General features: G+C 72.7%; 1 protein-coding gene and 1 pseudogene across 2 annotated transcripts; one reads left to right on the top strand and one right to left on the bottom strand.

The window, feature by feature from the left end:
• Positions 1-650: 650 nt before the first annotated feature.
• DOK1 (docking protein 1) lies at positions 651-7,136 on the bottom strand. 2 transcript variants are annotated; one of them, XM_064503945.1, is made up of 5 exons: positions 7,008-7,136; positions 6,447-6,743; positions 4,346-4,457; positions 4,025-4,197; positions 651-2,201 (listed from the first exon to the last, which is right to left on the bottom strand). In XM_064503945.1, exons 1-5 carry the CDS (start codon positions 7,068-7,070, stop codon positions 1,119-1,121), a joined length of 1,728 nt encoding a protein of 575 aa, XP_064360015.1. In that variant the 5' UTR covers positions 7,071-7,136; the 3' UTR covers positions 651-1,118. The 2 variants fall into 2 exon arrangements, with proteins under 2 accessions (XP_064360015.1, XP_064360016.1); XM_064503946.1 differs by having other exon boundaries at positions 6,447-6,701.
• Positions 7,137-8,901: 1,765 nt separating this feature from the next.
• LOC135326069 (protein O-GlcNAcase-like) lies at positions 8,902-25,556 on the top strand (annotated as a pseudogene).
• The last annotated feature ends 144 nt before the right edge of the window (positions 25,557-25,700 follow it).

Here is a 25,700-nt window from a genome sequence, read left to right as displayed (position 1 = left end):
GGTCTGAGCTGGGGCTGCAGAAGTCATGTTCAATCCTCTGCACAGGCACCTCGCATTGGTGCTGGTCAGCTTGTGGCTCGGCTGCTGTCCGTATCAGGCTGTGCACCCGCACGAGCAGTCGGTAGCCCCAGCCAAACTCAGGGACAGCGGACACTGGGGTGTCTGGTCTAGCCCCACACAGGAGGGGCCATGCCAGGCCTTTCAAGGGCAGCTGCTCCTGCGGGGAGAAGGCGGTTCAGCAGTGATGAGGCTGGGGGAGATCCTTCAGCTCGTTATCAGCCGCTGAGCTCCAGCGCAGACCTGCAGCCTGGCTCCCAGGGCAGGGCCCAGTCTGCTTTTAAGCCTAGAGGAGACCCACATGTTTTCAGGTCATCCCAGCATTTCACTCTGACCAGCAAGTCGAGCTCCCTGCAAGCCCGACTCTTGCGCCTCTGACGCCCCGGCGTCGCAGCATCCCACCTGCGGCTGGGCCCGGGATCTGCTGCTTTTTGCGGCTTCCTCCCAGCTCAGCAGCTCCGGTACAGAAACGCACGTGCCCCGATTCCCCCCGGAGACACGAGCCGGGGCACTGCACTCAGCAACACCGCGGCAGGCATCTCCCCATCCACGTGCCTGACGGCTGTCCACCCCAGAGAGGCCACAGGCAAACGTCTCATTCCAAGACGCACAGATTTTAATATCAAAATAACTTTATATAAAAATATTTTTGGAGATGGTGACGGCGAGCAGTCCTCCACAAAGAGCAGGCCACGCGCTGCGGCAGGCACCCCGGTCTGGCGGCCTGGCAGCACAGGGAGCCAGAGCAGAGCCACAGGCCGTGGATCCGCAGCAGCGGGCACGGAAAGACGCAGCTCTCCTCCCGCTGGGTCAGGAGCTGGCCACGGAGCCGGCTCCAGAGCCAGGGAAGCGCCCTGGCACCCGCGTCAGTCACAGCTCTCCTGCTCTCAGCTGTGCCAAGGGCCCGCGGTGCTGGTAAGCCGGAGGGGCACCGTCTCACCCAGGACGGTCCCCACGCCCAACCCACCCGCAGCAGCCGTGGAGGATGGAGAGCAGCCCAGGCTGCTCCTCAGCCGGTCGGGGCCCCGCAGCGCTTCCCTGGCAGGCGGAGCAGCAGCGCCTTATATCTCCCCTAGGTCCTCGTAGACAGGTGACAAGCTGTTCTCATCCACAGACTGCTCCTCCTTCGGCCCCTTCACCACCTGGCTGTACAGCACCTCCACGTTGTTGTTGTTGCTGCTGTTAAGGCTGGGTTTGACGACCGTCTTCTCTGGCGCGGGGCTCCCCCGTCGCCTGCCGGGGTCCACGCTTCTCTCGGCGGCTTTAAGGATAAGCGCTGCCTGGGGCTTGGGGGCAGGCACCGGCTTGGGGCCCTTGCTCTTGAAGGCAGGTACCGAGTAGTCGTCCGTGCTGGGGTTGTAGGGATACTCGTAGCCGCCCTTGCCGTCGTGGCCCTGGGTGCGCCAGGCCTCGTCCGTGGGCCGTGCTTCATCGTAGATGGAAGCGGAGGGGGGCAGGGAGCGGGGGGCACGGCCTTCGGGCTCGTCGTAGATGGGCTCCCTCTGCGCCAGCGCCTGGCTCCCCCCGTCAGCCCGGACCTGCTCGTACGTGTACAGCGGCACCGGCACCCGGAGCTTTGTCTCTTCCAGGGCTCCGCCGGGCACCTTGGCCTTGCCCCCGGGCCTGCTGTCTACGGGGTCCGAGTAGAGCGGGTCCGGCCAGGACCGGAGGCCCTTCACCGAGTCCAGAGGCTCCGAGTACACGCTGGAGGGGTCCTCCGCCGGCAGCGCAGCTCGGGGCACTTTGGGCAGAGGGGAGCGCGGGGGCGTGCTCGGGACCACGGGCTTGGCCTGCGGCACGGGGGGCTCCGGCAGAGTCCGGGTCTTCAGCAGAGCCGCGGCATCTCTCTCCTCGGCCGCAGCGCCGGGCCTGGGCGGCAGCCCCGCTTTGGGCACCGCGGTGCTGTCGCCCTCCGCGGGCAGCTCGAGGCTCAGGGAGTCGGCCAGGGCCTGGCGGATCAGCGCCACGCTGGGGCTGTCCGATTCCAGCGAGTCACAGCTTTGCCGATTCTCCTCCACCTGCGCTTTCTGCTCCCGGATGGAGGCTTCCACCAGGCGGAAGATCTCGTTGCCCTGCTTGGTCTCAAAGGTGAAGTTCCCGGGGCCGGAATCACAGCGCCTGCCAGCCTCGAAGGAGAACATCACCTGCAGGGAAGGGCAAGGGTCACGTCCCGCCGGCACCCTCCGCCCAGCGCCTCGCGCGCGACGCTGCTTCCTGCTGCAGAGCGGGTGGCCGCAGCAGCAGCCCTGCACGTCCAGCAAGGCGGCTTCACCGCTGCTCCCTCCGCTCTCGGCGACGAGGGCGGCCGCGAAGAGCACTGCGCTGACGGCACGGCGCGCTCTGCAGCTGCGCAGCACCCCTCTGCCCGCGCGGGGAGGGGCTGCATTGCCCAGGAGCCTGGAACAGCCGTGAAACAGGAGCGGGACACACCGGAGGGGACGTCGCTGCAGAACGCTGCAGGCCCCGAGCGGCAGATCCTGCTGGCGATGAGCTGCCCTAGCTGAGCTTCCCCGGCAGGGTCGGCAGCCGGCACCCCAGCGCCTAGGAGGTAACGTGCAGCTGGGGCTAGGGACAAAGCAGGGCGACGAGATGAGGAGCAGCTCAGCAGGAGAAACTCTCATGGGCAGAAGGGTAAGTCAGCATTAGTCGGGCAGAAGGGAAGCAATCCGGAGGAAGAGGGCTTTCCACGGAGAAAGGCCAGAAGCAGCAGCTTGGCTACCAAAGGCCAACGAGCAAAGAATTTGCCTTGCAAGCACTGTTCTGTTAGTGGCATACAGTGCTCTACAGAGGCGTTTCACAGCAAGGCTGTGCTTCCTAGACACACATCCATGAGCAGGTTCCCACCTGCAGACGGCAAGACCCTTCCTGAGCCTCAGTCCCTGAATCCAGGTGAGATTTTCTGCCTTACTAGTGCTCTCACGTGCGGCACCCCGCTTGCTCTGAGACGCTCCTAATAAAGCCAAGACACAGCTTCCAGGAGCAACCACGGCAGGACCCGACTGCACCTTGGCTCCCTGCTTCCCAGCTGGTCCGGGTCTGAACACTCCCAAGCCAAGCTCAGGCAAGCTGTCGCTGCGGGCGCAGCCACCGCATCTGCTCCTCGCACCACGTGGCTCTGAGCTGCCCCCAGCGCAGGCCCCGCAGACGGGCCAGATGCCTCCCCGCGAGTCGCGCAGACAGTTTCCACTTCTGTTCTCACACAGCGCCGCAGAAAGCAGCACGCGGAGGCTGCAGCTGACGCCGCTGCTTCTATAAGCAGTGCCGGGGAGACCACTTCCTCCGCCGGCAGCGCGGCCCGCGGGGCAGGCGCCTCACCCCCACGGCAGCAGCACGAGGACCGGGGGATTCTCGCCGAAGGACACCGGGGAGGGGACAGCCCTGCGTGGGTCGGCCGAGCGCGGAGCAGCACACCCAGAAAGGGAAACGAATCTAGAATAACTGACGTCTCAAGCAGCCCGACCTGCTCGCATCGCCGTCCTTCGGGAGAGACGGGCTGCAGCCAGGGCAGAAGGGGCACAGGGAGCCAGGGCTGCGGAGAGCCGAGCTGCCTGCAGAGCGCGGGAGCAGGGCACGGGCACCCTGGCCCGGGGCAGGGATCTCCGGCAGAGGGGAACAGGGGACCCCCCAGCTGCGGGGTGCCTGGCAGAGGGGCAGGCGGGGCTGCAACAGTCCCGAGGGGAGCGGGGCGAGGACGCATGCAGAGGGCTCTGCACGGCCTGCCCTCCGCAGGGACGGCCATCCTGCCGGCCCCCGCTCCCGCGCAGTGACACGGGGACACTCGCCGCCACAGGCTGGGAGCCGGGGGCAGGCTGAGGATCCCGGGCGCCGCTGTGGAAGGGAGCTGCCCTTTCCGCAGTCACCAGGGGCTGCGGCAGCTGCAGCGCGTGGCGGGGCCGGCTGCACGGCCGCCACGGAAAGTCTGCAGGGCGACGGGCCTCGGCCCGGGGCACGCAGGCTCCCGACCCACCTTGTCCCGGCCGTATCTCCGAAGCAGCCGATAGGGCCAGACGTAGAGGGTCTCCTTTGTCTGCGGGTCCTGGAGGACCAGGCTGTCGCGCTCAGCCTTGAGCACGTAGGTGCCACGCAGCTCGCAGCGCTCCGCAGCCTCCGTCCGCTGCACCGTCACCCAGAAGACGTTCGCTGTGGGGACAGGGGAGGGATGGAGGTGAAACACCACCCCCAGCTCCGGGCGAGGCCCAGTCCGGCCTCCAAGGCCCCCGGCACGGGGACGGTGCAAGGACACGGCCCTGGGAAGGGAGCCCGAGCCCGGCCCCGCGGCAGCCCCTACCTTCATCCCGCGAGTAGTAGATGGAGTTCACGGCCATCTCCAGGGCCGGCCCCTCCCCGCCGCCCTCTCTGCCGCGCCGGGCTGCCGTGCCGGCATCGCTGGGGCCGTTTCCCTGCCAGGGAGAGCAGATCAGCCCCAGCTCCTTGTCCCACGCTGCCCCCAGGGCCCCCGCAGCCACCTCCCGCACCGCGACTCCGCTCGCCCTCCCCACGGGCCCAGCCCGGCCGGTCTCCAGCCGCTCCGAGCCCTTCCCGTTGCGCAGCCAGGGACAGACCCCGGGCTGCCCAGGGCCAGCAGACAGGGCCCGGCTGTGCCCGAAGGGTCCCGGCAGGACCCCGGCCCCGCGCGCGGCCCGGGCGCAGGAGGGGAGCAGGGGGCTATGGGCGCAGAGGACAGCTCTGCCGCCCCACGGACGTGCTCCGGCGCAGGCACCGTCAGCCCCCGGAGCGCCGCGCGGGCCGGCTGCGCTCTCCCGCCGCGCGGGCACGGGGCCACGGGAGACGAGCAGCAGCGCGAGGGTCCCCGCGCCCGGGCAGGCGGACGGTGCCAGCGTCACGGTGCACAGCTGCAGAAGGGAAGCAGGCACTTCTGCATTTAGCGCACGCAGAACTGAAAGTGCAGCGCGCACACTCCGCCGGGCAGGGCCCGGCCCCGGCAGCAGGCGCTTCTGCGCGGGGGACGCACCCCGCGCGCTACCACAGGGGAGCAACGGTCCCCTCCAGGGAAGCCCCACGCAAATCAGACTCGCAGCTGCCCTGCGAGAGCAGCTTCAGCAGGTTTTGCACCGCTGCATGAGGATCTGTACCCAGACAGGAGCCGAAAAACGTGTCTCAGTGTCAAAGCACATGGGATGGGGCTGCAGCAGAATATGCGTCTTGTAGAAATCAAATTGTCGCAGTTTCCATTCAAAACTGCTCGAGCGGGCTTCTTAACAGGACGCAAGGCCCGAACAAGCCCTCTCGTTTGCCTCCTTGTCAGACGGGGGCTGCTGAAACCCAGTGTCCTAGAGCTGAGGGCTCCTGTTCAGCTAAAGCATCTGACACAGACGGGCTCCAGCCTGGGATCGGGAAGTCGACAGCTAGCGAGTCTGCCAGGGCCCTTCGGGGCTCTTTGGGCTGCTGTGTCTTCCCTTGTCTTCACAAGAAAAACTAATCCCGGCCTGAACTGCAACTGATCTCCAACAAAATCGTGCTCCCCGTGCTGGTGATCAGAAATCACAGCCCGCTCCCTGCCTCCCCTCCAGCCCCTTGCAGAGAGGCCAGGCGCGGCTCCCGTGCCCCTTGCTGCAGGCCGGGCCTTTCTACAGCACACACCGCCCTCCCGGCGTCTCGCTAACCTCCTCCCGAGCCGTCGGCGTGCTCCAGGAGCGCAAGCATCCAGCTCACAGCGGCCGTAGAGGGAACGTGCGAGCGCCTTCCTGCTCCACGCAGATGCTCCCTGCCTTGCCGCTGCCCCCCTCCCCGCGAAGGTGCGCCTGGGGCTCCCAGCTCGGCCCCACAAGCCCTTTCCAGGGAAAAACGGCCATCGGCACGGACGAGGAGCGATTCCCAGTGCCCTAGCCGTGCTCCCCGGCCTGGCCAGCCGGCACCCGCTGCACAAACGCGCCTGGTTTGGCAGCAGAGAGGGAGGTAGGGACAAAAACGGCTTAAGACAAGTCACGTTCAGCAAACGTGGGGCCTCGGGGGAGACCCTGGGACTGGAGCTTCACAGGCCGCACCCGCAGGCCACTCGCCTCCGCAGGACTCTGCCCTCCCGGGGGCCCACGCGCGCGCGGGAAGAGCCGCGGGACAGACCGTGCTCCCCAGCGGGGCCGGCAGCGAGAGCGGCCGGCGGCGATGGGACCACCAGCCCTCGGCCCGCGCCGGCCGGGGTCCGGGGGGGAGGCGCTGGGCGGGGGGACGGCAGCCAGGCCTCGACGCGCGAGCTGCAAACGAGAAGTGACCTAAGGACACGCCGGGGAGTCCCGTGACCGGGCGAGCGCGACCCGCCCAGCCGCCGGCACGGCCGCGGGGGCACCCGGGGTCCCGGAGCCGATCCGATGGGCTCCCGCCGCCGGGGTCCCCGCTCCGGGCGCGTCCCCCGGCCCCCGGCCCGCGCTCACCGGGAAGGCGATCTCGCAGAGCTTGGCCACCCACTCCTCGCTCTGCTGCTTGTCGGCGGCGAGGAGGTAGCTCCTGGCGCTGGTCTCCAGGCAGAAGGCGGCGGGGCCGTCGCGGGGGCCGCTCTCGGCGGCGGGGGCCACGCTGAGGCAGTCGGCCAGGCGCACGATCTTCTTGTCCAGCCGCCGGGTGCCGAGGCGCTCGGGCGGCGCCGCCGGGTCCTTGCACTCGAAGAACTCGAGGCGGGCGACGCCGTGCTGGCTCGCGGGGTACAGCGCGAACCAGTTCTTCTTCCACCGCTGCGGGGGCGGCCGTCACGGCGGGACGGGGACGGGGACGGGGCCGGGGCCGGGGCGAGACGGCACCCCCGGCCCGCCGCCCCCCGCCCCCGCGGCGCCCCCCGCCCCGCCCCCGCCCCGCCGGGCCCCGGGCGGGCGGCGGCCCCGGCCCCACTTCCCCGATCGCGGCCGCGCCGCCGGGCAGGAGCCGGGGCGGCCCGACCCCCGGCGCGGCCCGCGACCCCCGCCCCCCGTCCCCGTCCCCGTCCCCGGCCCCGTCCCCACCTTGGCGCCGAACTTGTGGCTCTGCTGCACGAAGAGCAGCCCCTCCTTGGCCGGCGGGTCCATGCCGGCCGCGCGCTTCCGCCGCGCCGCGCCGCAACGCCGGGGCGGGGCCGCAACGCCGGGCGGGGGCGGGGCCAGCCGCGGGAGGGGCGGGGCGGGGCCGCGGGGCGGGGGCGGGGCCAGCCGCGGGGCGGGGCCAGCGGGGACAGGCGCGGGAGGGGCGGGGCCAGGGGGCGGGGCCAGGGGGCGGGGCCAGCCAGCCCCGGGTGTGTGCTCGTGCTCGTGTGTGTGTGCGCGCTTCTGTGTGTGTGTGTGCGTGTGCGTGTGTGTGCGTGTGCGTGTGTGTGTGTGTGTGGGTGTGCACGTGTGTGTGTGTACTGGCAGTGTGCGTGTGCATGTGCATGTCTGTGTGTACACACGTTTGTGCACGTGTGCGTACTGGCTGTGTGTGTGTGTGTGTGTGTACGTGCCCAGCAGCCGCAATAGGTGCACACCACATGCTGTGTGCTGTAGCGTGTGCGTGTGTGTGCGTGTGTGTGTGTGCGTGTGTGTGCGTGTGTGTGCATGTGTGTGTGCGTGTGTGTGCATGTGTGTGCATGTGTGTGTGCATGTGCGTGTGTGTGTGTACGTGTGTGTGTGTGTGTGCATGTGCGTGCGCGCGCGTGTGTGTGTGCATGTGTGCGTGTGTGTGCATGTGTGTGTGCGTGTGTGTGCATGTGTGTGTGCATGTGCGTGTGTGTGTGTACGTGTGCATGTGTGCGTGTGTGTGCATGTGTGTACGTGTGTATGCGTGTGTGTGCGCGCGCACCTGCCGCGCAGCGGTGCCGTGCAGGTGGGGGTCGGGCCGTGGCCCCCGCGCACCCCCGGCCCCGCGCGGCACCGAGCTGCGTGCGGCCCAGTGACGTGTCCCAGGCAGCGGCACCGCCCGCGCCCCGGCACCGCCCCTCTGCTGCTGCGTCCCGCCCCGGGCAGCGCACCCGAGGGCAGCGGCTGCCGGCGCCCGCAGCCTCCGGCACACGTGCGGCTGCTCCGCCTGTGCCCGGTGCCTGCGCGGTGCAGAGTGCGCACACGCGTGCACACACGCACACGCACACACACGTGCACACACACGTGCACACACGGGCTGGCACACACACGCGTGCACACGCACACACACGCGTGCACACACACACACACACACACGCGTGCACACACACACACGCACGCACGCACACACGCGTGCACACGCACACACACACACACACGCACACACACACACACACGGGCTGGCACACGCCGCAGCGGTGCACAGGCACACACACGCACACGCACACGCAGGTGCCTGCTAGCGCACGCCTGTGCTCGCAGCCGGGGAGCTGCGGGCGGGCAGCGCCCGGCGGGGCCCCGGGTCCCCCTGCGCCCCGTCCCTGCCCCCGTCCCCGTCCCCGTCCCCGGCCGCTCCCCGGCGGGGAGCACCGGCTGCGAGGGGCGGTGCAGCGGCGGGGCGGGGGACCCGGGGCACCGCGGCCACCCGGGAGCCGCTCCAGCGCCGGGGGCTGCTGGGTGCGGAGGAGGCGCTGCCGGGGGGGCCCGGACCGCCCGCCGGCCCGGGAGGACCCCGCTCCCGGTGCGCACCCGGGGGAGCGGCGCGGCCGGCGGGCCCGGTACCCGAGCTCCCGCCCCGCCCGCCGGGGCCGCCCCCTGCCTCCGCGCATCCCCCCGCCCTTCCGTGCATCCTTCCATCCAGCCCCCTGTCTCCCCCCGTGCATCCCCCCGTGCATCCCTCCGTCCCCCCGTGCCCTCCCCGGCCCCCCCGGGCACCCTCCGTGCCCTCCCCGGCCCCCCCGGGCACCCTGCTGCCCCTCCCTCCCTCCGCCGGCCCCAGCGCCCGGCTCCGCGGCTCCGGCCCGCGGGCATGGAGGGGCGGCCGCGCTTCCTCCGCGCCGTGGTGGAAGGCAGGTGCCGCCGGGGCCGGGGCCGGGGCCGGTCCCCCCGCCCGGGCGCCGCAGGGGCCGTCCCCGTCCGTCCAGAGGGCGCCGGGCCGGGCGGGCGCAGCGCCCGGGGCCTCGGGTGTCGGGGAGGCGGCGCTCCGGGCCCTGCACGGTGCCCTGGCCCTGCCCGGGACGTGGGACCGGCCCCGGGGCCCTGCCCGGTGCCCTGGCCCTGCCCGGGATGTGGGACCAGCCCCGGGGCTCTGCACGGTGCCCTGGCCCTGCCGGGACGTGGGACCGGCCCCGGGGCTCTGCACGGTGCCCTGGCCCTGCCCGGGGTGCGGGACCGGCCCCGGGGCTCTGCACGGTGCCCTGGCCCTGCCGGGATGCGGGACCGGCCCCGGGGCTCTGCACGGTGCCCTGGCCCTGCCGGGATGCGGGACCAGCCCCGGGGCTCTGCACGGTGCCCTGGCCCTGCCCGGGACGTGGGACCGGCCCCGGGGCTCTGCACGGTGCCCTGGCCCTGCCGGGATGCGGGACCGGCCCCGGGGCTCTGCACGGTGCCCTGGCCCTGCCGGGATGCGGGACCGGCCCCGGGGCTCTGCACGGTGCCCTGGCCCTGCCGGGATGCGGGACCAGCCCCGGGGCTCTGCACGGTGCCCTGGCCCTGCCCGGGACGTGGGACCGGCCCCGGGGCTCTGCACGGTGCCCTGGCCCTGCCGGGATGCGGGACCGGCCCCGGGGCTCTGCACGGTGCCCTGGCCCTGCCGGGATGCGGGACCGGCCCGGGGCTCTGCACGGTGCCCTGGCCCTGCCCGGGATGCGGGACCGGCCCCGGGGCTCTGCACGGTGCCCTGGCCCTGCCGGGATGCGGGACCGGCCCGGGGCTCTGCACGGTGCCCTGGCCCTGCCGGGATGCGGGACCGGCCCGGGGCTGTGCCTGCTGCTGGCCGGGAAGATGCTGCTCTCGCGGAGCCGCGCGGGGCGGCTCGGCCCCGGTGCCGGCAGCACACGCAGCTCCTCTGGAGCGGGGCCAGGCCTGGCACCCTGGGGCGAAGCACCTTTCCCGGCGGCACCGTGCTACACACGTAGATACGAACCAAGCAGAAAGTGGGGGAATGTGGAAGGTGATCGCAAAAAGAAATCTGAGTCACACAGGGATCATCGACACGGGAAAGCTGACCTGGGAAAGGGGAGGATGCAGAGCTGCTGCCGGCAGAGCCGCTCCGGGCGGGAGGAGGAGGTTTCTGGGGAGCGAGGAGGGAAAGGCATCCCTGACACCGGGAAAGGCATCCCTGATCCCGGGAAAGGCATCCCAATCCCGGGAAAGGCATCCCCGACACCGGGAAAGGCATCCCTGATCCCGGGAAAGGCATCCCGATCCCGGGAAAGGCATCCCGGCCCCGGCAGCCTGGGGCCTGGCGGGACGCGCACGGCCGAGCTGCGGCGGGCGCCGTTTCCAAGCGGGCGGAGGGCGCTGGGGGATGTCCGAGCGGGCGAGAGACCCGCCTGCAGCAAACACCCGCCGGGTGCTGTAGCACAGCCGGCCGCAGCCGCGCGGCCCCAGGTGAGCGCCGGGGGCTGGGGGGGGGCTCCTGCCGCGGGGCCCCGGGCGCGGGGGTCCCCTCCCAGGCAGGGCAGCTGGGTGCACGCCGGTGCTCTGTGGGAAGCCGCTTCCTGGGCAGTGCTGGCTTTGTGCCCGGCGCTGAGAGCTGGGCCTTTCTGCCAGGCTAGCAGGGTCGTTGCGATCCGGGCCCAGCCCAGCCCAGCCAACGCATGCCTTTACTGGAGTCCGCGCCCGCTGCGCTCGTCTGCTAACGCGCATTGCCTGACCTGGCAGCTGCCTGTGACGCAGAGCCCCCCCGGGACTGGGGAGCTGCCCCCCCGGCTGGCTGCCCCCCCGGCTGGCTGCCCCCCCGGAACTGGGGAGCTGCCCCCCCGGCTGGCTGCCCCCCCGGCTGGCTGCCCCCCCGGAACTGGGGAGCTGCCCCCCCGGCTGGCTGCCCCCCCGGGACTGGGGAGCTGCCCCCCCCGGAACTGGGGAGCTGCCCCCCCGGCTGGCTGCCCCCCCGGCTGGCTGCCCCCCCGGAACTGGGGAGCTGCCCCCCCGGAACTGGGGAGCTGCCCCCCCGGCTGGCTGCCCCCGCTGGGCAGGACCCAGTGTTTTCCGCGAGGCTCCTCGCAGCTGCCAGACCTTGCGGTGACTTGGCTGGGAGGCCGGAGGCCGGACCTCGCTGAACCCCAGGGCCGTGCTCCAACACTGGCAGCGTCTCCTCGACTCCTCTGTAAGGAGTCAACTCCGCAGCTCCCCGGGCGCCTTCCCCTGCCCGTTCCCCCGTTGCCCTCAGGTGACCCGGCGTCTCCAGCAGCTGCTGCAGCCCGGGTGCAGGGCTGAGACGCGCCTGGGGCACAGCAGGGCGCAGGTGCTGGGGGAGGGCCGGGGCAGCCGGGACGTGCCGTTTCCGCCACCGCTCCGCTCCCCGCTGCTCTGGTGGCAGGAGGGTGCCCGGGGCGGGTGATGGGCTGCCCGGCACCGCAGCCAGAGCCTGGGTCGGACGCTGGTCCCCGACCGCCTTCCGGGCCTGCAAGCAGCAGCGGCAGCAATGCTCAGAAACGCGAGGGCATTTGCCGACTCCTGCTCTGCATTTCCTGCGCTCAGTTTTGCTGACCTGAACCTTCGGGAAGGACAACGTCCTCCTGGCTTGCCCCGGTGCTCGTTAGTGAACGTCCCCGCCAGCAGAGACGCCAAGGCCGCTCCCCTGCACGGCGCAGGGACCAGCCTTCGGGGCTGTCCGGGGGGCAGACGAGGCCCCTGCGAGGTGCTGGGCAGCGGTCGCTGTCCCAGCGTTCGGGGAAACCCCTGCCGGGTGTTTGCACACTGCTTACCTGGGGCTGCCGTGGGGCAGGGGTTGCACACTGCTTACCTGGGGCTGCCGTGGGGCAGGGGTTGCACACTGCTTACCTGGGGCTGCCGTGGGGCAGGGGTTGCACACTGCTTACCTGAGCCTGCCGTGGGGCAGGGATTGCACACTCCTCACCTGAGGCTGCCGTGGGGCAGGGGTTGCACACTGCTTACCTGGGGCTGCCGTGGGGCAGGGACTGCACACTGCTTACCTGAGGCTGCCGTGGGGCAGGGACTGCACACTGCTTACCTGGGGCTGCCGTGGGGCAGGGACTGCACACTGCTTACCTGGGGCTGCCGTGGGGCAGGGACTGCACACTGCTTACCTGAGGCTGCCGTGGGGCAGGGGTTGCACACTCCTTACCTGGGGCTGCCGTGGGGCAGGGGTTGCACACTGCTTACCTGGGGCTGCCGTGGGGCAGGGGTTGCACACTGCTTACCTGTGGCTGCCGTGGGGCAGGGGTTGCACACTGCTTACCTGGGGCTGCCGTGGGGCAGGGGTTGCACACTGCTTACCTGAGGCTGCCGTGGGGCAGGGACTGCACACTGCTTACCTGGGGCTGCCGTGGGGCAGGGACTGCACACTGCTTACCTGAGGCTGCCGTGGGGCAGGGGTTGCACACTCCTTACCTGGGGCTGCCGTGGGGCAGGGGTTGCACACTGCTTACCTGAGGCTGCCGTGGGGCAGGGGTTGCACACTGCTTACCTGGGGCTGCCGTGGGGCAGGGGTTGCACACTGCTTACCTGAGCCTGCCGTGGGGCAGGGGTTGCACACTCCTTACCTGAGCCTGCCGTGGGGCAGGGGTTGCACACTCCTTACCTGAGGCTGCCGTGGGGCAGGGGTTGCACACTCCTGACCTGCGGCTGCCGTGGGGCAGGGGTTTCACACTGCTTACCTGGGGCTGCCGTGGGGCAGGGATGCTGCCTGAAAGACTTGCCCTGCACGGTTCAGGCACGGGCAGAGGGAGCTGGGTCAGCGCAGCCTTGGCGCGGTTTGAGTCTCTGCAGCGGCTGAGGACAAGAGCAGCTCTCACAACCCCTGCAGGAGCGGTCGCTGCTTGACGCAGCCTGAGGCCACACAGGCGCTGAGGGATGCACAGGTGACCCAGAACCGCAGAGCCGGTCTCTGCAGTGAAGGCAGGAGAGTGGTGGAGCCGCAGCTCCCTGCTTTGGTGCGCCCAAGACCGCGCTGGGCGGGTTGGACCCAGCCAGCCCTCAGCAGCCTCCTGCGCCCCCGGACCCTGCTGTGCAAGCTCCCCCTCCCAGGCCGCGGGCCACCTCGTGCAGTTTCTTCCCGCTGCCTCTTTCCGGGAAGGGTGGCAGTACGGACGTCCTACACCCAGCTGCTGCGATGCCGTGGCCCAGCGAGATCGTGGTGGGGTGACAGACGTTTGGAGTATCTGGAGGTGAACGGCTGGGGCACCTCTGGGTGAGGAGCAGCAGCTTGGGGACAGGTCGGAGACACACTGTTTTAAGGAGTTACTGACAACTGCATGTTGGCTCGTTTTTCCTGTCCTTCTGCAGGTTTCTAGGGGAGACCGTGGTCTATGGAGCAGAGGAAACTTCTCTTTCAACAGCAAGTACCCCGCGTTTTGCTCCCCGAGGCACGAGCCCCCGACGGGCTGACGAGCCGCACGGCAGGCGTGTGCACCAGCCCCTCTGCCGTGTGCCGGCGGGAGCTCCGGGCCCTGGCACCCCCGGGCAGGCCGAGCGTCCGGACGCGGGGAGATGGTGGCCAAGGGCGGCCCAGGCTCCTCCCGGAGCTGACCCTGCCCTCGGGTGCTGCTCGCAGGGCTCCGGAGCTCGGCCCTCCTCCCGCAGCGCTCCTGCAGCCCCGGGCCGCCGGGAAGGCCCTCCCGTGCCCGGGACGGGGCGGGTGGCCGGGCAGGACGGGCCGTGCTGGGATGCTGCCGTAGCCCAGCTGCAGCCAGATGTGCTGGGCCGGGCACCCGAGGGGAGGGAGCCCCGGGAGAGGGGGCTGGGGCTGCACGACGGCACGGTGCAAACTCGCGGGGGCTGGGGGGGACGGATCAGCTCCGGCTGCCTGGTCTGTGGCAGGAGCAACGGCAGCGGGGAAGGCCTGGAGAGGGCGGCGGGGGCTACGGGGCCCTGGAAATGCCGCCTGCGGAGGCACCAGGAAAGCTCCCCTGCCCGGACCACGGCACGGCTGGCGCAGGCTGCAGCCGCCCGTGCGCAGAAGGGGCCTCAGGGAGCAGGAGGAGGGCCCGGGGCTGCAAACGAGAAGTCCGATCCACGTGGGAAGGGAGGTGCTGGAAGCCGGTCCCCAGGACGCTGCCCTGGCGGGGGGAGCTGCCCCTCCGCCCCCCGCGAGCCGTGCCGGCTGCGCGGCCCCGGGCAGTGGTGCCGCCGAACGCCGCGGCCCGTGCCGGCTGCGAGGCCGAGCTGTGCGGCACGTTCACACGGCTCCCTCGCGGGCGCGGGTGGCCTTTCAGGCCGAGCAAGCGCCGAGGTCCCTCAGCAGCTGCGTTCGTCACAGCCCAGCACCCCTGCGCCATGGGGCGCCGGCCCTGCGCGTCCCCGCGCGTCCCCGCAGCGGACGTGACGTGGGCAGGACCCATCGCTGGCTGCTTATGGGGCTCACGTTAGGGTGGAGCTGGTCTCTGCCGCAGAGGGACAGCGGTCTCCTGGGGGCCGGTGCCCAACCAACCGGCCATCGGTGCGATGAGCTGCACCGCCTCGACCTGCCGGAGCGCCCAGCGTGGGCAGCGCGGCCCTCACCGCCCGGACGCGTGCCGACGGCAGTGCAGGCAGCGCGGTGGTGACGTGCGGGCAGCGCGGTGGTGATGGTGTGGGCAGTGCGGTGGTGACGGCGTGGGCAGTGTGCGGGTGACAGCATGGGCAGTGCGCGGGTGACGGTGTGGGCAGTGCGGTGGTGACGGCGTGGGCAGTGTGTGGGTGACGGCGTGGGCAGCGCGGTGGTGACGGCGTGGGCAGTGCGCGGGTGACGGCGTGGGCAGCGCGGTGGTGATGGCGTGGGCAGCGCGGTGGTGACGGTGTGGGCAGTGCGGTGGTGACGGCGTGGGCAGCGCAGTGGTGACGGCGTGGGCAGTGCGGTGGTCATGGTGTGGGCAGTGCAGTGGTCATGGTGTGGGCAGTGCGCGGGTGACGGCGTGGGCAGTGCGGTGGTCATGGTGTGGGCAGTGCGGTGGTCATGGTGCGGGCAGTGTGGTGGTCATGGCGTGGGCAGTGCGGTGGTGACGGTGTGGGCAGTGCACGGGTGACGGCGTGGGCAGTGCGGTGGTCATGGTGTGGGCAGTGCGGTGGTCATGGTGCGGGCAGTGTGGTGGTCATGGCGTGGGCAGTGTGTGGGTGACGGTGTGGGCAGTGCGGTGGTGACGGCATGGGCAGCGCGGTGGTGACGGCGTGGGCAGTGTGTGGGTGACGGCGTGGGCAGTGCGGTGGTCATGGTGTGGGCAGTGCGGTGGTGACGGCGTGGGCAGCGCGGTGGTGACGGCGTGGGCAGTGCGGTGGTCATGGTGTGGGCAGTGTGTGGGTGACGGCGTGGGCAGCGCGGTGGTGACGGCGTGGGCGACGTGCCGGTGGCAGCGTGGGCAGCGTCTCGGTGCCCTGGTGACAGTGTGGGTGGTCACAAGTGCCGGTAAGAGCTATGGTGGGGGCAAGAGATTCAGATACAGAAAAATAGGTTAGAAACGCTGGGGAAAACGTGCAGCTGAGACGGGGAGGGAAAGCAAGGCTGGATGTTTTAAAGTGTCTCGGGAAGGAGGAGGTCCGGTGACGGCGCGGCCGGGTGCTGGCGCGGGGTGGGGAGGCCGTGAATCACGGTCCTGAGAGCACGGTATGTTCATCAGCGCTTTTCTTTGAAACGAGACACTTATGTCACGCGGTGAGTGAAGTGCTTCCCCGTCTGTTCATCCTGGGAAAATGTAAACCATCTTCCACGAAGGAGGACAAATACAAATAAATGAATAAATCAGATGGCGTTCGTACCGGCGAGCCAGAAGAGCTGCCGAGGGAGGCGTCTGCCCTGTCCTGTTAATTTGCAGTGAGTCGTGGAGAGCCGAGGAGATTTTGGACGGAACTCATGCTTTTTAAGGCCAGAAAGGGCCCTCATGACAGCGCAGTCTGACCTCCTGAAACAGCCAGGCCCTGATCTGCTGGACCTGCTTCCCTGCAGCTGCGGCGGCAGAGGAGCATCGGGAGCGCTTTCCCTCGTGTCCCGGCTCGTCCCTGCGAATCGTCCCTGCTCCCTCCGTGTCCGACCGCAGGGTCGCGGCACCGCTCCCCTCCCGAGCGCTCGCGGTTCCCCTCGAAGAGGAGCAGACGGGGCTCCGCAGCCCCTTGACCCCCCCCGGCCCCCCCGGCCCCCCCGCTCCGTCACCGGCACCTTCCCGCCCCACGGCCGCCCCGCCGCAGCGCTGCCAGCCGGCGCAGAGGCCAGCAGACGCCCCGAGCCCTGCTGCACCGGCGCATCCCGGCTCGGCAGCGCTGCAGGGGAGGCTCCGGAGCGGGCACAGCCCTGCCGGGGAGCGACGTCCTGGCGGCGCCCCGAGCCCTGCTGCACCGGCGCCCCTGCCACCCGGCCGGCTGCGCTGGGGCTTGGCCGCGCGGGACTGGTCCCCTCGCTCCCACACCACCGCGTGGGCCCCCCCGGGGGGGAGCAGCCGTGGGGCTGGTGCTGGTCGCAGTGGGGACCCGGGGGGGGGGAGCAGCCGTGGGGCTGGTGCTGGTCGCAGTGGGGACCCGGGGGGGGGAGCAGCCGTGGGGCTGGTGCTGGTCGCAGCGGGGACCCGGGGGGGGGGGAGCAGCCGTGGGGCTGGTGCTGGTCGCAGTGGGGACCCGGGGGGGGGGGAGCAGCCGTGGGGCTGGTGCTGGTCGCAGTGGGGACCCGGGGGGGGGAGCAGCCGTGGGGCTGGTGCTGGTCGCAGCGGGGACCCGGGGGGGGGGGAGCAGCCGTGGGGCTGGTGCTGGTCGCAGTGGGGACCCGGGGGGGGGGAGCAGCCGTGGGGCTGGTGCTGGTCGCAGTGGGGACCCGGGGGGGGGAGCAGCCGTGGGGCTGGTGCTGGTCGCAGTGGGGACCCGGGGGGGGGAGCAGCCGTGGGGCTGGTGCTGGTCGCAGTGGGGACCCGGGGGGGGGAGCAGCCGTGGGGCTGGTGCTGGTCGCAGTGGGGACCCGGGGGGGGGGGAGCAGCCGTGGGGCTGGTGCTGGTCGCAGTGGGGACCCGGGGGGGGGAGCAGCCGTGGGGCTGGTGCTGGTCGCAGTGGGGACCCGGGGGGGGGAGCAGCCGTGGGGCTGGTGCTGGTCGCAGTGGGGACCCGGGGGGGGGGGAGCAGCCGTGGGGCTGGTGCTGGTCGCAGTGGGGACCCGGGGGGGGGGGAGCAGCCGTGGGGCTGGTGCTGGTCGCAGTGGGGACCCGGGGGGGGGGGGAGCAGCCGTGGGGCTGGTGCTGGTCGCAGTGGGGACCCGGGGGGGGGGGGAGCAGCTGTGGGGCTGGTGCTGGTCGCAGTGGGGACCCGGGGGGGGGGGGGAGCAGCCGTGGGGCTGGTGCTGGTCGCAGTGGGGACCCGGGGGGGGGAGCAGCCGTGGGGCTGGTGCTGGTCGCAGTGGGGACCCGGGGGGGGGAGCAGCCGTGGGGCTGGTGCTGGTCGCAGTGGGGACCCGGGGGGGGGGAGCAGCCGTGGGGCCGCAGCAGCACGTCAGGCGCCGGCGCTGTCACGGGCAGGGGACATGGGGACGCGCAGGGGTCCGAAAGAGCCCCAGGAGGCCCCAGGAACCGCGCGGAGCGCTGCAGCGGGCGGCTCTGCGGCGGGGGGGCATCTCCCGGGGCAGCGTCCTGCCCGTGCGGGGGCCCGTCGCAGCCGGGTGTGCGGCACTGCTGCCTGCACACGAGCCGTGGGGCTCAGCGCGGGCGGGATTCGTGCCTTTGCTTCGACCGTGCGCAGGGCAGAGCCGCGTGCGCAGGGAGCAGCCGTGACTCTGCCGTCCGGGCGCCCGGCGTGAGCAGGAGCGGGAGGCCCGGGGACGGTGCGGCGCGGGGGGACGAGAGGGCCCAGGGCGCTGGGGAGCTCCGGGTGCCGCGGGCCGGCAGCACCTCCCTGCGAAGGGCCCTCGGGTGCCGGCGTGACCCCGTCCTCGCCGCGCAGGCTGGGGCGCCGGGGGCTCGGCTGCTACGTGCACGCGCCCAAGGACGAGCCGAAGCACCGGCTGCTCTGGCGGGAGCCCTGCACCGAGCGGGAGGCAGGTAGCGGCTCCCTGGGCCCCAGGGCGGGGGCTGCCGGTGTCCCTGCTCCGGGGGCGATGCACGGCCCGCACCTCCGCCGTGCTCGGCCCGACTGGCACCGCTCTTCCTGCAGGGCCCTGCCCGCTGCAGGGACCCCCAGACCCTGCCCATTGCAGGGACCCCCAGACCCTGCTTATTGCTGGGAGCCCCCAGCCCCTGCCCGCTGCAAGGAGCCCCCAGACCCTGTCCATTGCAGGGACCCCCAGACCCTGCTTATTGCTGGGAGCCCCCAGCCCCTGCCCGCTGCAAGGAGCCCCCAGACCCTGTCCATTGCAGGGACCCCCAGACCCTGCTTATTGCTGGGAGCCCCCAGCCCCTGCCCGCTGCAAGGAGCCCCCAGACCCTGTCCATTGCAGGGACCCCCAGACCCTGCTTATTGCTGGGAGCCCCCAGCCCCTGCCCGCTGCAAGGAGCCCCCAGACCCTGCCCATTGCAGGGACCCCCCAGACCCTGCTTATTGCTGGGAGCCCCCAGCCCCTGCCCAGTGTCAGGAGCCCCCAGCACCAGACCCGCAGGGGTCTAGCACCAGGCTGGGCTCAGGCCCTGGCAGGGCTCCCGGGCCCTTGCGGGGCCTCGGTGACCCGGGTCCCGTCTGTCCCGGCCCGGACGCTCTCCCGCCTCTCCGTGCTCCCGGTTTCCTCCCGCGCTCACGGCAGCCGCTCCGCTCTGCCCCAGCCCAGCTGCGGTCCCCCGTCGCGGCGGCCCGGGAGCGCGGCGTGGAGTTCGTTTTCGCCGTCTCCGCGGGCCGGGACATGGTGTTTTCCAGCGGTGGGGATCGGCCGCTGCTGCGGCGGAAGCTCAGGCAGGTACCGTGGGCCGATCCCCAGGGCTCGCGGCCCCGAGCTGCTGCACGACGAGGGGCGAGGGTCTGCGCCAGGCCGCCGCGGCCCCGCTCGGCTCCCGGCTCCCACCAGCCCTGTGCCCGCAGGCGGCCGCGGCCGGGCGCCGCTGCTTGGCGCTGCTCTTGGACGACGTGGCCCCCCGCCTGTGCCGGGCCGACGGGGACCCCCTCCCCTCCCCGGCGCGGGCCCAGGCCTCCCTGGCCAACGAGCTGTGCCGCGAGCTGGGCCGGCCCGCCGTCTTCCTCCCCTGCCCCACAGGTGCCTCCCGCGGCCGCGCGGTCCCCACCGGGTCCCCAGGTCCCCCTGCTCCCCCAGGTCCCCCTGATTCCCCTGGGTCCCCCCGCTCCCCCCGGGTCCCCCCGCTCCCCCCGGGTCCCCCTGATTCCCCCAGGTCCCCCTGCTTCCCCTGGGTCCCCCCGCTCCCCCCAGGTCCCCCCGCTTCCCCTGGGTCCCCCCGCTCCCCCCGGGTCCCCCCGCTTCCCCTGGGTCCCCCCGCTCCCCCCAGGTCCCCCCGCTTCCCCTGGGTCCCCCTGCTCCCTCCGGGTCCCCCCGCTCCCCCCGGGTCCCCCCGCTCCCCCCGCACGCTGCAGTAGCCCTGGGGGTCTCAGGGCTCGGACAGGACCGGGCTGCAGCAGCTGCACAGGCCGCATCGCCTGCAGCCCCAAGGGAGCTCCCGGGCCCGGAGCAGGGCAGCTGCGACGCCCAGGAGGCCTTGGCGCGGGCCTGGGCGGCCGAGATGAACCGGCAGCGCCTGGAGCCGGGTGGGCGGTGGGCTCGCGCCGTGCGGCCTCTGTCCCCCGGGGTGCCGGAGGGGCTCCGCGGGGGCGGGACGGGCCCTGCTCTGCCGGCGTGGAGGGGCTCCTGGGGCTGCGGCACGGGCGCCGGGGGCCCTGAGCCGGGAGGCTCCCGGCAGAAGCACCGGCGCAGCGGCGTGCGCTCGGCTGGGCGCGGCGGGATGGCGCTTGGCGGCCTGGAGGCAGGTGACGCGATGGGGGTTGCTGCAAGCAGGGGCAGCGAAGTCGGCTCCCTGCCCTCCCGCACTGCTGCCCCGCAGCCACGGGCTCGGCGGGACAGGAGGGAGCCGGCCCCGACGTGGCTCTGGAAGAGGCGTCAGGCAAGGCACAAGCCTGGTTTTTGCACCGGGACGCGCGCACCAGCCATGAGCCCTCCCCTGCTCTGCCCCACGCAGCGGAGGACGGCAAGGCCCCAGGAGCCCCGGAGACCGTCTGCAGCTGCACGGCACCGCTCCGCGATGGGGCTGGGACCAGCCCAGGCCCCACGGCACCGCTCCGCGATGGGGCTGGGACCAGCCCCAGCCCCACGGCACCGCTTAGCAATGGGGCTGGGACCAGCCCAGGCCCCACGGCACTGCTTCTGAGTGGGGTCAGGATCATCTCTGGCCCCACGGCACCACTCAGCGATGGGGCTGGGACCAGCCCTGGCCCCACGGCGCCAGTCCACGGCGGGGCTGTGACCCAGCCCAGCCCCGCGGCCCCGCTGCCGCTGGCCGAGGCCCGGATGCTGGGGGAGCTCTTCCCCTCCCCTACAGCGCGGCCCCCAGGCGCCGCGTCTCCTCCGGCACTTCCAGTGGCTCCAGGCCACCCACCCCGGCACGGGCAGCCCAGCCGCAGCGCCCGAGGCGCCTGGTGAGGCACCGTGGCACCAGGGATGGCATGGACGGGGGGGGGTGGATGGGGCAGTGTGAATGGGGCAGCGTGGACAGGGCGGCGTGGATGGGGTGGTGCAGAGGAGGTGGCATGGATGGGGCAGTGTGAGTGGGGTGGCATGCACAGGGCGGTGTGGACGGGGCAGTGCAGAGGAGGTGGCATGGATGGGGCAGTGTGAATGGGGCAGCGTGGACAGGGCGGCGTGGATGGGGTGGTGCAGATGTGGTGGTGCAGAGGAGGTGGCATGGATGGGGCAGTGTGAGTGGGGTGGCATGGACAGGGCGGTGTGGACGGGGCAGTGCAGATGTGGTGGTGCAGAGGAGGTGGCATGGATGGGGCAGTGTGAGTGGGGTGGCATGCACAGGGCGGTGTGGACGGGGCAGTGCAGATGGGGTGACGTGGGTGGGGACGTGTGGACAGGGCGGTGTGGACGGGGCAGCGCAGTGCGGATGCGCCTGTGGGCCGGTCCCTGCTCACCGTGGCCGGTGCCCGCGGCAGGGCGAGCAGAGGCGCGGCCGTGCCCAAACCTTCCAGCAGCCCTGCGCCGAGACGTGCCGCCTGCACAGCCGCTTCGTGGGCCGCACCGGGCGCTCGCTGCTCTGCGACCTCCACCCCTACCTCTGGGACCTCCGCAACGTGCTGCCGCCGCCGCCGCCTTCGTCCGGTGGCTGGGCACACGGCCCCCCCGGCCCCGCGGCGCCCGGGCTCACGGCCTCCCCTGCTTGCAGGCGACCGGCTGTGCCGCGACCCTCGCCCCGCCAGCGCCCGCGGGAGCTGCTTCGGCTGTGAGCACCGCCGCGGCCCGCGAGCTCCTGACTGCGGGACCCCCGGCTGCGCCCGGCCGGGACCCGGCGCTGCCTCCCGGGGCGGCTGGTGGTCCCGGCCCGCCGCCCACCTCGCCCGCGCCCGTCTCCCGCTGCCCGCAGGGTGCCGGAGCATCGCCGCCCCTCCGTCCCCGGGGGGGGACGCCGAGCCCTGGGCCCATCGCGGGGGCCTCTGCGGGGAGCTGCAGGTGAGAGCGGCCGCGTCCCGTGGGCGGGGGGCTCCCAGCGCTGCCGCGGTGCCGTCGCCACCCCCCCGGGGGGCTGCAGCACGGGGACCCCGGGGCCCGTTCCTCCGCGCCCTCCTCGCTTGCGGGCGCTGCTGCCCGTGGGGAACCACCGCGACCGCTTCCCTTCCCGGCCGGCCGGCTGTACCCGCTGCGCCCGCTGCAGCCCGGGGACCGGGGGGGCCCGCGCCCGGGGCGGGTCTAGGGGCAGCGCTGGCGCGGCGGGTCACAGCACAGCACCGGCTGCCACGCAGCACCCGCGGTGCAGAGCTGCAGCGCCCGCGCACGGCCCGGCAGGGCTGCAGGCAGGCGAGAGCAGGGCTCGTAACATCAGCCTGCCGCTGCCAGCGGTTCCCTTTGGGAGAGCTTGTTCTCAGCTGCTCGTTGTCAGATTGCAGCTTTTCCAGCCAAACCTTAACGAGCTGAAAGTCGATCTCCAGCGAAACGCTGAGAAAAACTTCAGCTCGGCAGCTGGGCCGGCTGTGAGCGCAGAGCTGAGCGGCGGCCGCCCTGCCCGCGCTCGGTGCTCCGGGCAGCCGCTGCTCCCAGCGCCGCTCGCACCCGGCCGTCCTCGCTGCTGTCACCGCGTCCAGCCGCGGCGGGCGCCTCGCGGGGCTGCTCTGCGCCTGCTCTGGGCAGACGCCGCGCTGCGGGACCCGGGTCCCTGCGGCCCGGGCTGCTCTGAGCATGCTCCGGCCCGGAGCCCAGCGCGGCTTCCTGGGAAGCCTGGCCGGAATGGGAATTCCTGGCTCAGAGCGTTGCTGCGCCGCGGCAGTGAGCCCCAGCACGACAGCACGGCGTGCGTTGCACATGGCGCGTGTTGCACGTGGTGTGCATTGCACATGGCGTGCGTTGCACGTGGCGTGTTGCATGTGGCGTGCGTTGCACGTGGCGTGTGTTGCACATGGCGTGCGTTGCACATGGCGCGTGTTGCACGTGGTGTGCATTGCACGTGGCGTGTGTTGCACATGGCGCGTGTTGCACGTGGTGTGCATTGCACGTGGTGTGCGTTGCACATGGCGCGTGTTGCACGTGGTGTGCATTGCACATGGCGTGCGTTGCACGTGGCGTGTTGCATGTGGCGTGCGTTGCACGTGGCGCGTGTTGCACATGGCGTGCGTTGCACATGGCGTGTTGCACGTGGCGCGTGTTGCACGTGGCGTGTGTTGCACGTGGCGTCTGTTGCACGTGGCGTGTGTTGCACGTGGTGTGTGTTGCACGTGGCGTGCGTTGCACAACGGCTGCGTGACCCAGACGTCGGCACCCCCAGAAAGCCGAAGCACAAGCTTCCCCCGGGCTGGGCAGTGCTGGAGCCTGCGGCCCTGGTCGGGTCCCTGCTCGCGGAGGAGGCGGGGGGGATGCTGCGGGTGCCATGTGCTCGGGGGGGGGGGGGGGGCCGTGGCCGTGGAGTCGGGAGCCGGGGGGCAGCGGTGGGGCAGGGCTTGGGGCAGGGCCAGCAGAGCTGGGTCTGAGCTGGGTCTGCCCCTTCCAGGCTGAGCTTTACCGACTGTGCCGGGAGAGTCTGGACTGTGACCCCCGTGCGGCGGAGGTGCTCTCGGCCCACCCCGACCTGCTCGGGGACAGGTGAGACGTGGCGGCCGTGGGGCTCCCCACTGAGCGCGGTGGGGGGCGGTGGCCAGCCGGCCCCTCCTGATGCCCCCGCGCATCCCAGCCGGGTGCGTGCCCCGTCGGTGGCCACGGGAGCGGTGGTGGGGACGGACCTGCTGCCAGGCTGTCCGCGGGGGCTGGGGGTCTTGGGGGGGCTGGGCATCTCGGGGGGACTGGGGGTCTCGGTGGGGCTGGGGGTCTCAGTGGGGCTGGGCGTCTCGGGGGGCTGGGGGTCTCGGGGGGCTGGGGGTCTCGGTGGGATTGGGGGTCTTGGGGGACTGGGGGTCTCGGGGGGCTGGGGGTCTCGGTGAGGCTGGGGGTCTCAGTGGGGCTGGGGGTCTCAGTGGGGTTGGGGGTCTCGGGGGGTTGGGGGTCTCAGAGGGACTGGGGGTCTCAGAGGGACTGGGGGTCTCAGTGGGGCTGGGGGTCTCAGAGGGGCTGGGGGTCTCAGTGGGGCTGGGGGTCTCAGAGGGGCTGGGGGTCTCGGGGGGGCTGGGTGTCTCGGGGGGCTGGGGGTCTCGGGGGGGCTGGGGGTCTCGGGGGACTGGGGGTCTCGGTGAGGCTGGGGGTCTCGGTGGGGCTGGGCGTCTCGGGGGGCTGGGGGTGTCGGGGGGGCTGGGGGTCTCGGGGGACTGGGGGTCTCGGTGGGGCTGGGGGTCTCAGTGGGGCTGGGGGTCTCAGAGGGGCTGGGCGTCTCGGGGGGCTGGGGGTCTCGGGGGGGCTGGGGGTCTCGGGGGACTGGGGGTCTCGGGGGGCTGGAGGTCTCAGGGGGCTGGGGGTCTCGGGGGGGCTGGGGGTCTCGGGGGGGCTGGGGGTCTCGGGGGCGGCCCAGCGGTGCCGGGTGCTGCGGCGGGAGGAGGCCGCGGGCTGGGGGTCCCCCGGGCCGGGCTCCGGGCTCCGGGCTCCGCGCCCCGCTCAGGGGCACCCGCCGCGGCGGCAGGCTGCTGGGCAGCTTCCTGGGCCGGGGCCCCGCGCGTCCGTGCCGGAGGACAGCGCTCTGCGGCAGCGCTTCCCGCGGCAGCCGGGCCCCGGCGGCCCCGCGGCGGCGCAGGTGAGCGGGGCGGGGGGCGGGGGGCGGAGGGGCGCCGTGCGGGAGCCCTGCGCTTCCCCCGGGCCGAGGCGCCGGCGGGGCCGCTGCCCGTGCTGCGCCGCTTCCCCTCGCTGGTGCAGCTGGGCACGGCCCCGCCGGGGCTGCACGCGGGGGCCGCCCGCAGCCTGGCCGTCTGCCCGCGCGGCCCCTCCCCGCTGCCCCCCCGGCCGCCCCGGAGCCAGCCGGCCCCTGCGCCCGGTGCCTGGTGCGGAGCGGGGACCCCCGGGGCCTGGTGCGGAGCTGGGACCCCGGTGCCTGGTGCGGAGCGGGGACCCCCGGTGCCTGGTGCAGAGCTGGGACCCCCGGTGCCTGGTGCAGAGTGGGAACCCCGGTGCCTGGTGCAGAGTGGGACCCCCGGTGCCTGGTGCAGAGCTGGGACCCTCGGGGCCTGGTGCAGAGCTGGGACCCCCGGTGCCTGGTGCAGAGTGGGGACCCCGGTGCCTGGTGCAGAGTGGGACCCCCGGTGCCTGGTGCAGAGCTGGGACCCTCGGGGCCTGGTGCAGAGCTGGGACCCCCGGTGCCTGGTGCAGAGTGGGGACCCCGGTGCCTGGTGCAGAGTGGGACCCCCGGTGCCTGGTGCAGAGCTGGGACCCTCGGGGCCTGGTGCAGAGTGGGGACCCCCGGTGGCTGGTGCAGAGCAGGGGACCCCCGGTGGCTGGCGCGGAGCGGGGACCCCCGGTGCCTGGTGCAGAGCAGGGGACCCCCGGTGCCTGGTGCGGAGCGGGGACCCCCGGTGCCTGGTGCAGAGCAGGGGACCCCCGGTGCCTGGTGCGGAGCTGGGACCCCCGGTGCCTGGTGCAGAGTGGGGACCCCCGGTGCCTGGTGCAGAGCAGGGGACCCCCGGGGCCTGGTGCGGAGCTGGGACCCCCGGGGCCTGGTGCGGAGCGGGGACCCCCGGTGCCTGGTGCGGAGCTGGGACCCCCGGTGCCTGGCGCGGAGCGGGGACCCCCTGGGCTCTGCCCTGGCACGGAGCAGGGGACCCCACTGCGACCCCCCGGCCGCGCGTGTCCCCGAGGGTCGGCCCCAGCCCTGCTCCCCGGCGCGGGGTCTCGGTGCCGGGCCCTGACCGCTCCCGTCTCCCCGCAGGCTCCCGGGGGTGTTTTGCCGGGTCGGTGCTGCCCACTGGCAGCGGCCGAGGCTCTGGGACGAGCTGGGCTTCGAGGCCCTGCCCCAGGCCTGGGGCGGCCCCCCCGGCCCCCGCCTCCTCGGGCGGCTCCTCTGAGCCCCCGCGGCGCCGCGGGGGGGGCCCAGCCCCCCCAGCACCGGCTGCATCGCCCGCGGGCGCAGGAAATACAGTGGCACGCAGTGAGAACCGGGGACGCGAGCAAAGAGCAGAGCGCGGCCGCATAAAAGACAGTTTGGCCTG

The sequence above is a fragment of the Dromaius novaehollandiae genome, unplaced genomic scaffold (genome assembly GCF_036370855.1).
Source record: "Dromaius novaehollandiae isolate bDroNov1 unplaced genomic scaffold, bDroNov1.hap1 HAP1_SCAFFOLD_70, whole genome shotgun sequence".
Taxonomy (NCBI): domain Eukaryota; kingdom Metazoa; phylum Chordata; class Aves; order Casuariiformes; family Dromaiidae; genus Dromaius; species Dromaius novaehollandiae.
This window is presented reverse-complemented; position numbering and strand designations above follow the sequence as displayed.

Excerpts from the sequence above, each read along its gene's own strand:
- DOK1 (XM_064503945.1), bottom strand. The coding sequence starts at position 7,070 with ATGGACCCGCCGGCCAAGGAGGGGCTGCTCTTCGTGCAGCAGAGCCAC. Across the intron at positions 6,744-7,007 it reads GCCACAAGTTCGGCGCCAAG|CGGTGGAAGAAGAACTGGTT; the intron begins GTGGGGACGGGG and ends CCGCCCCCGCAG. Across the intron at positions 4,458-6,446 it reads TCTGCGAGATCGCCTTCCCG|GGAAACGGCCCCAGCGATGC; the intron begins GTGAGCGCGGGC and ends TCTCCCTGGCAG.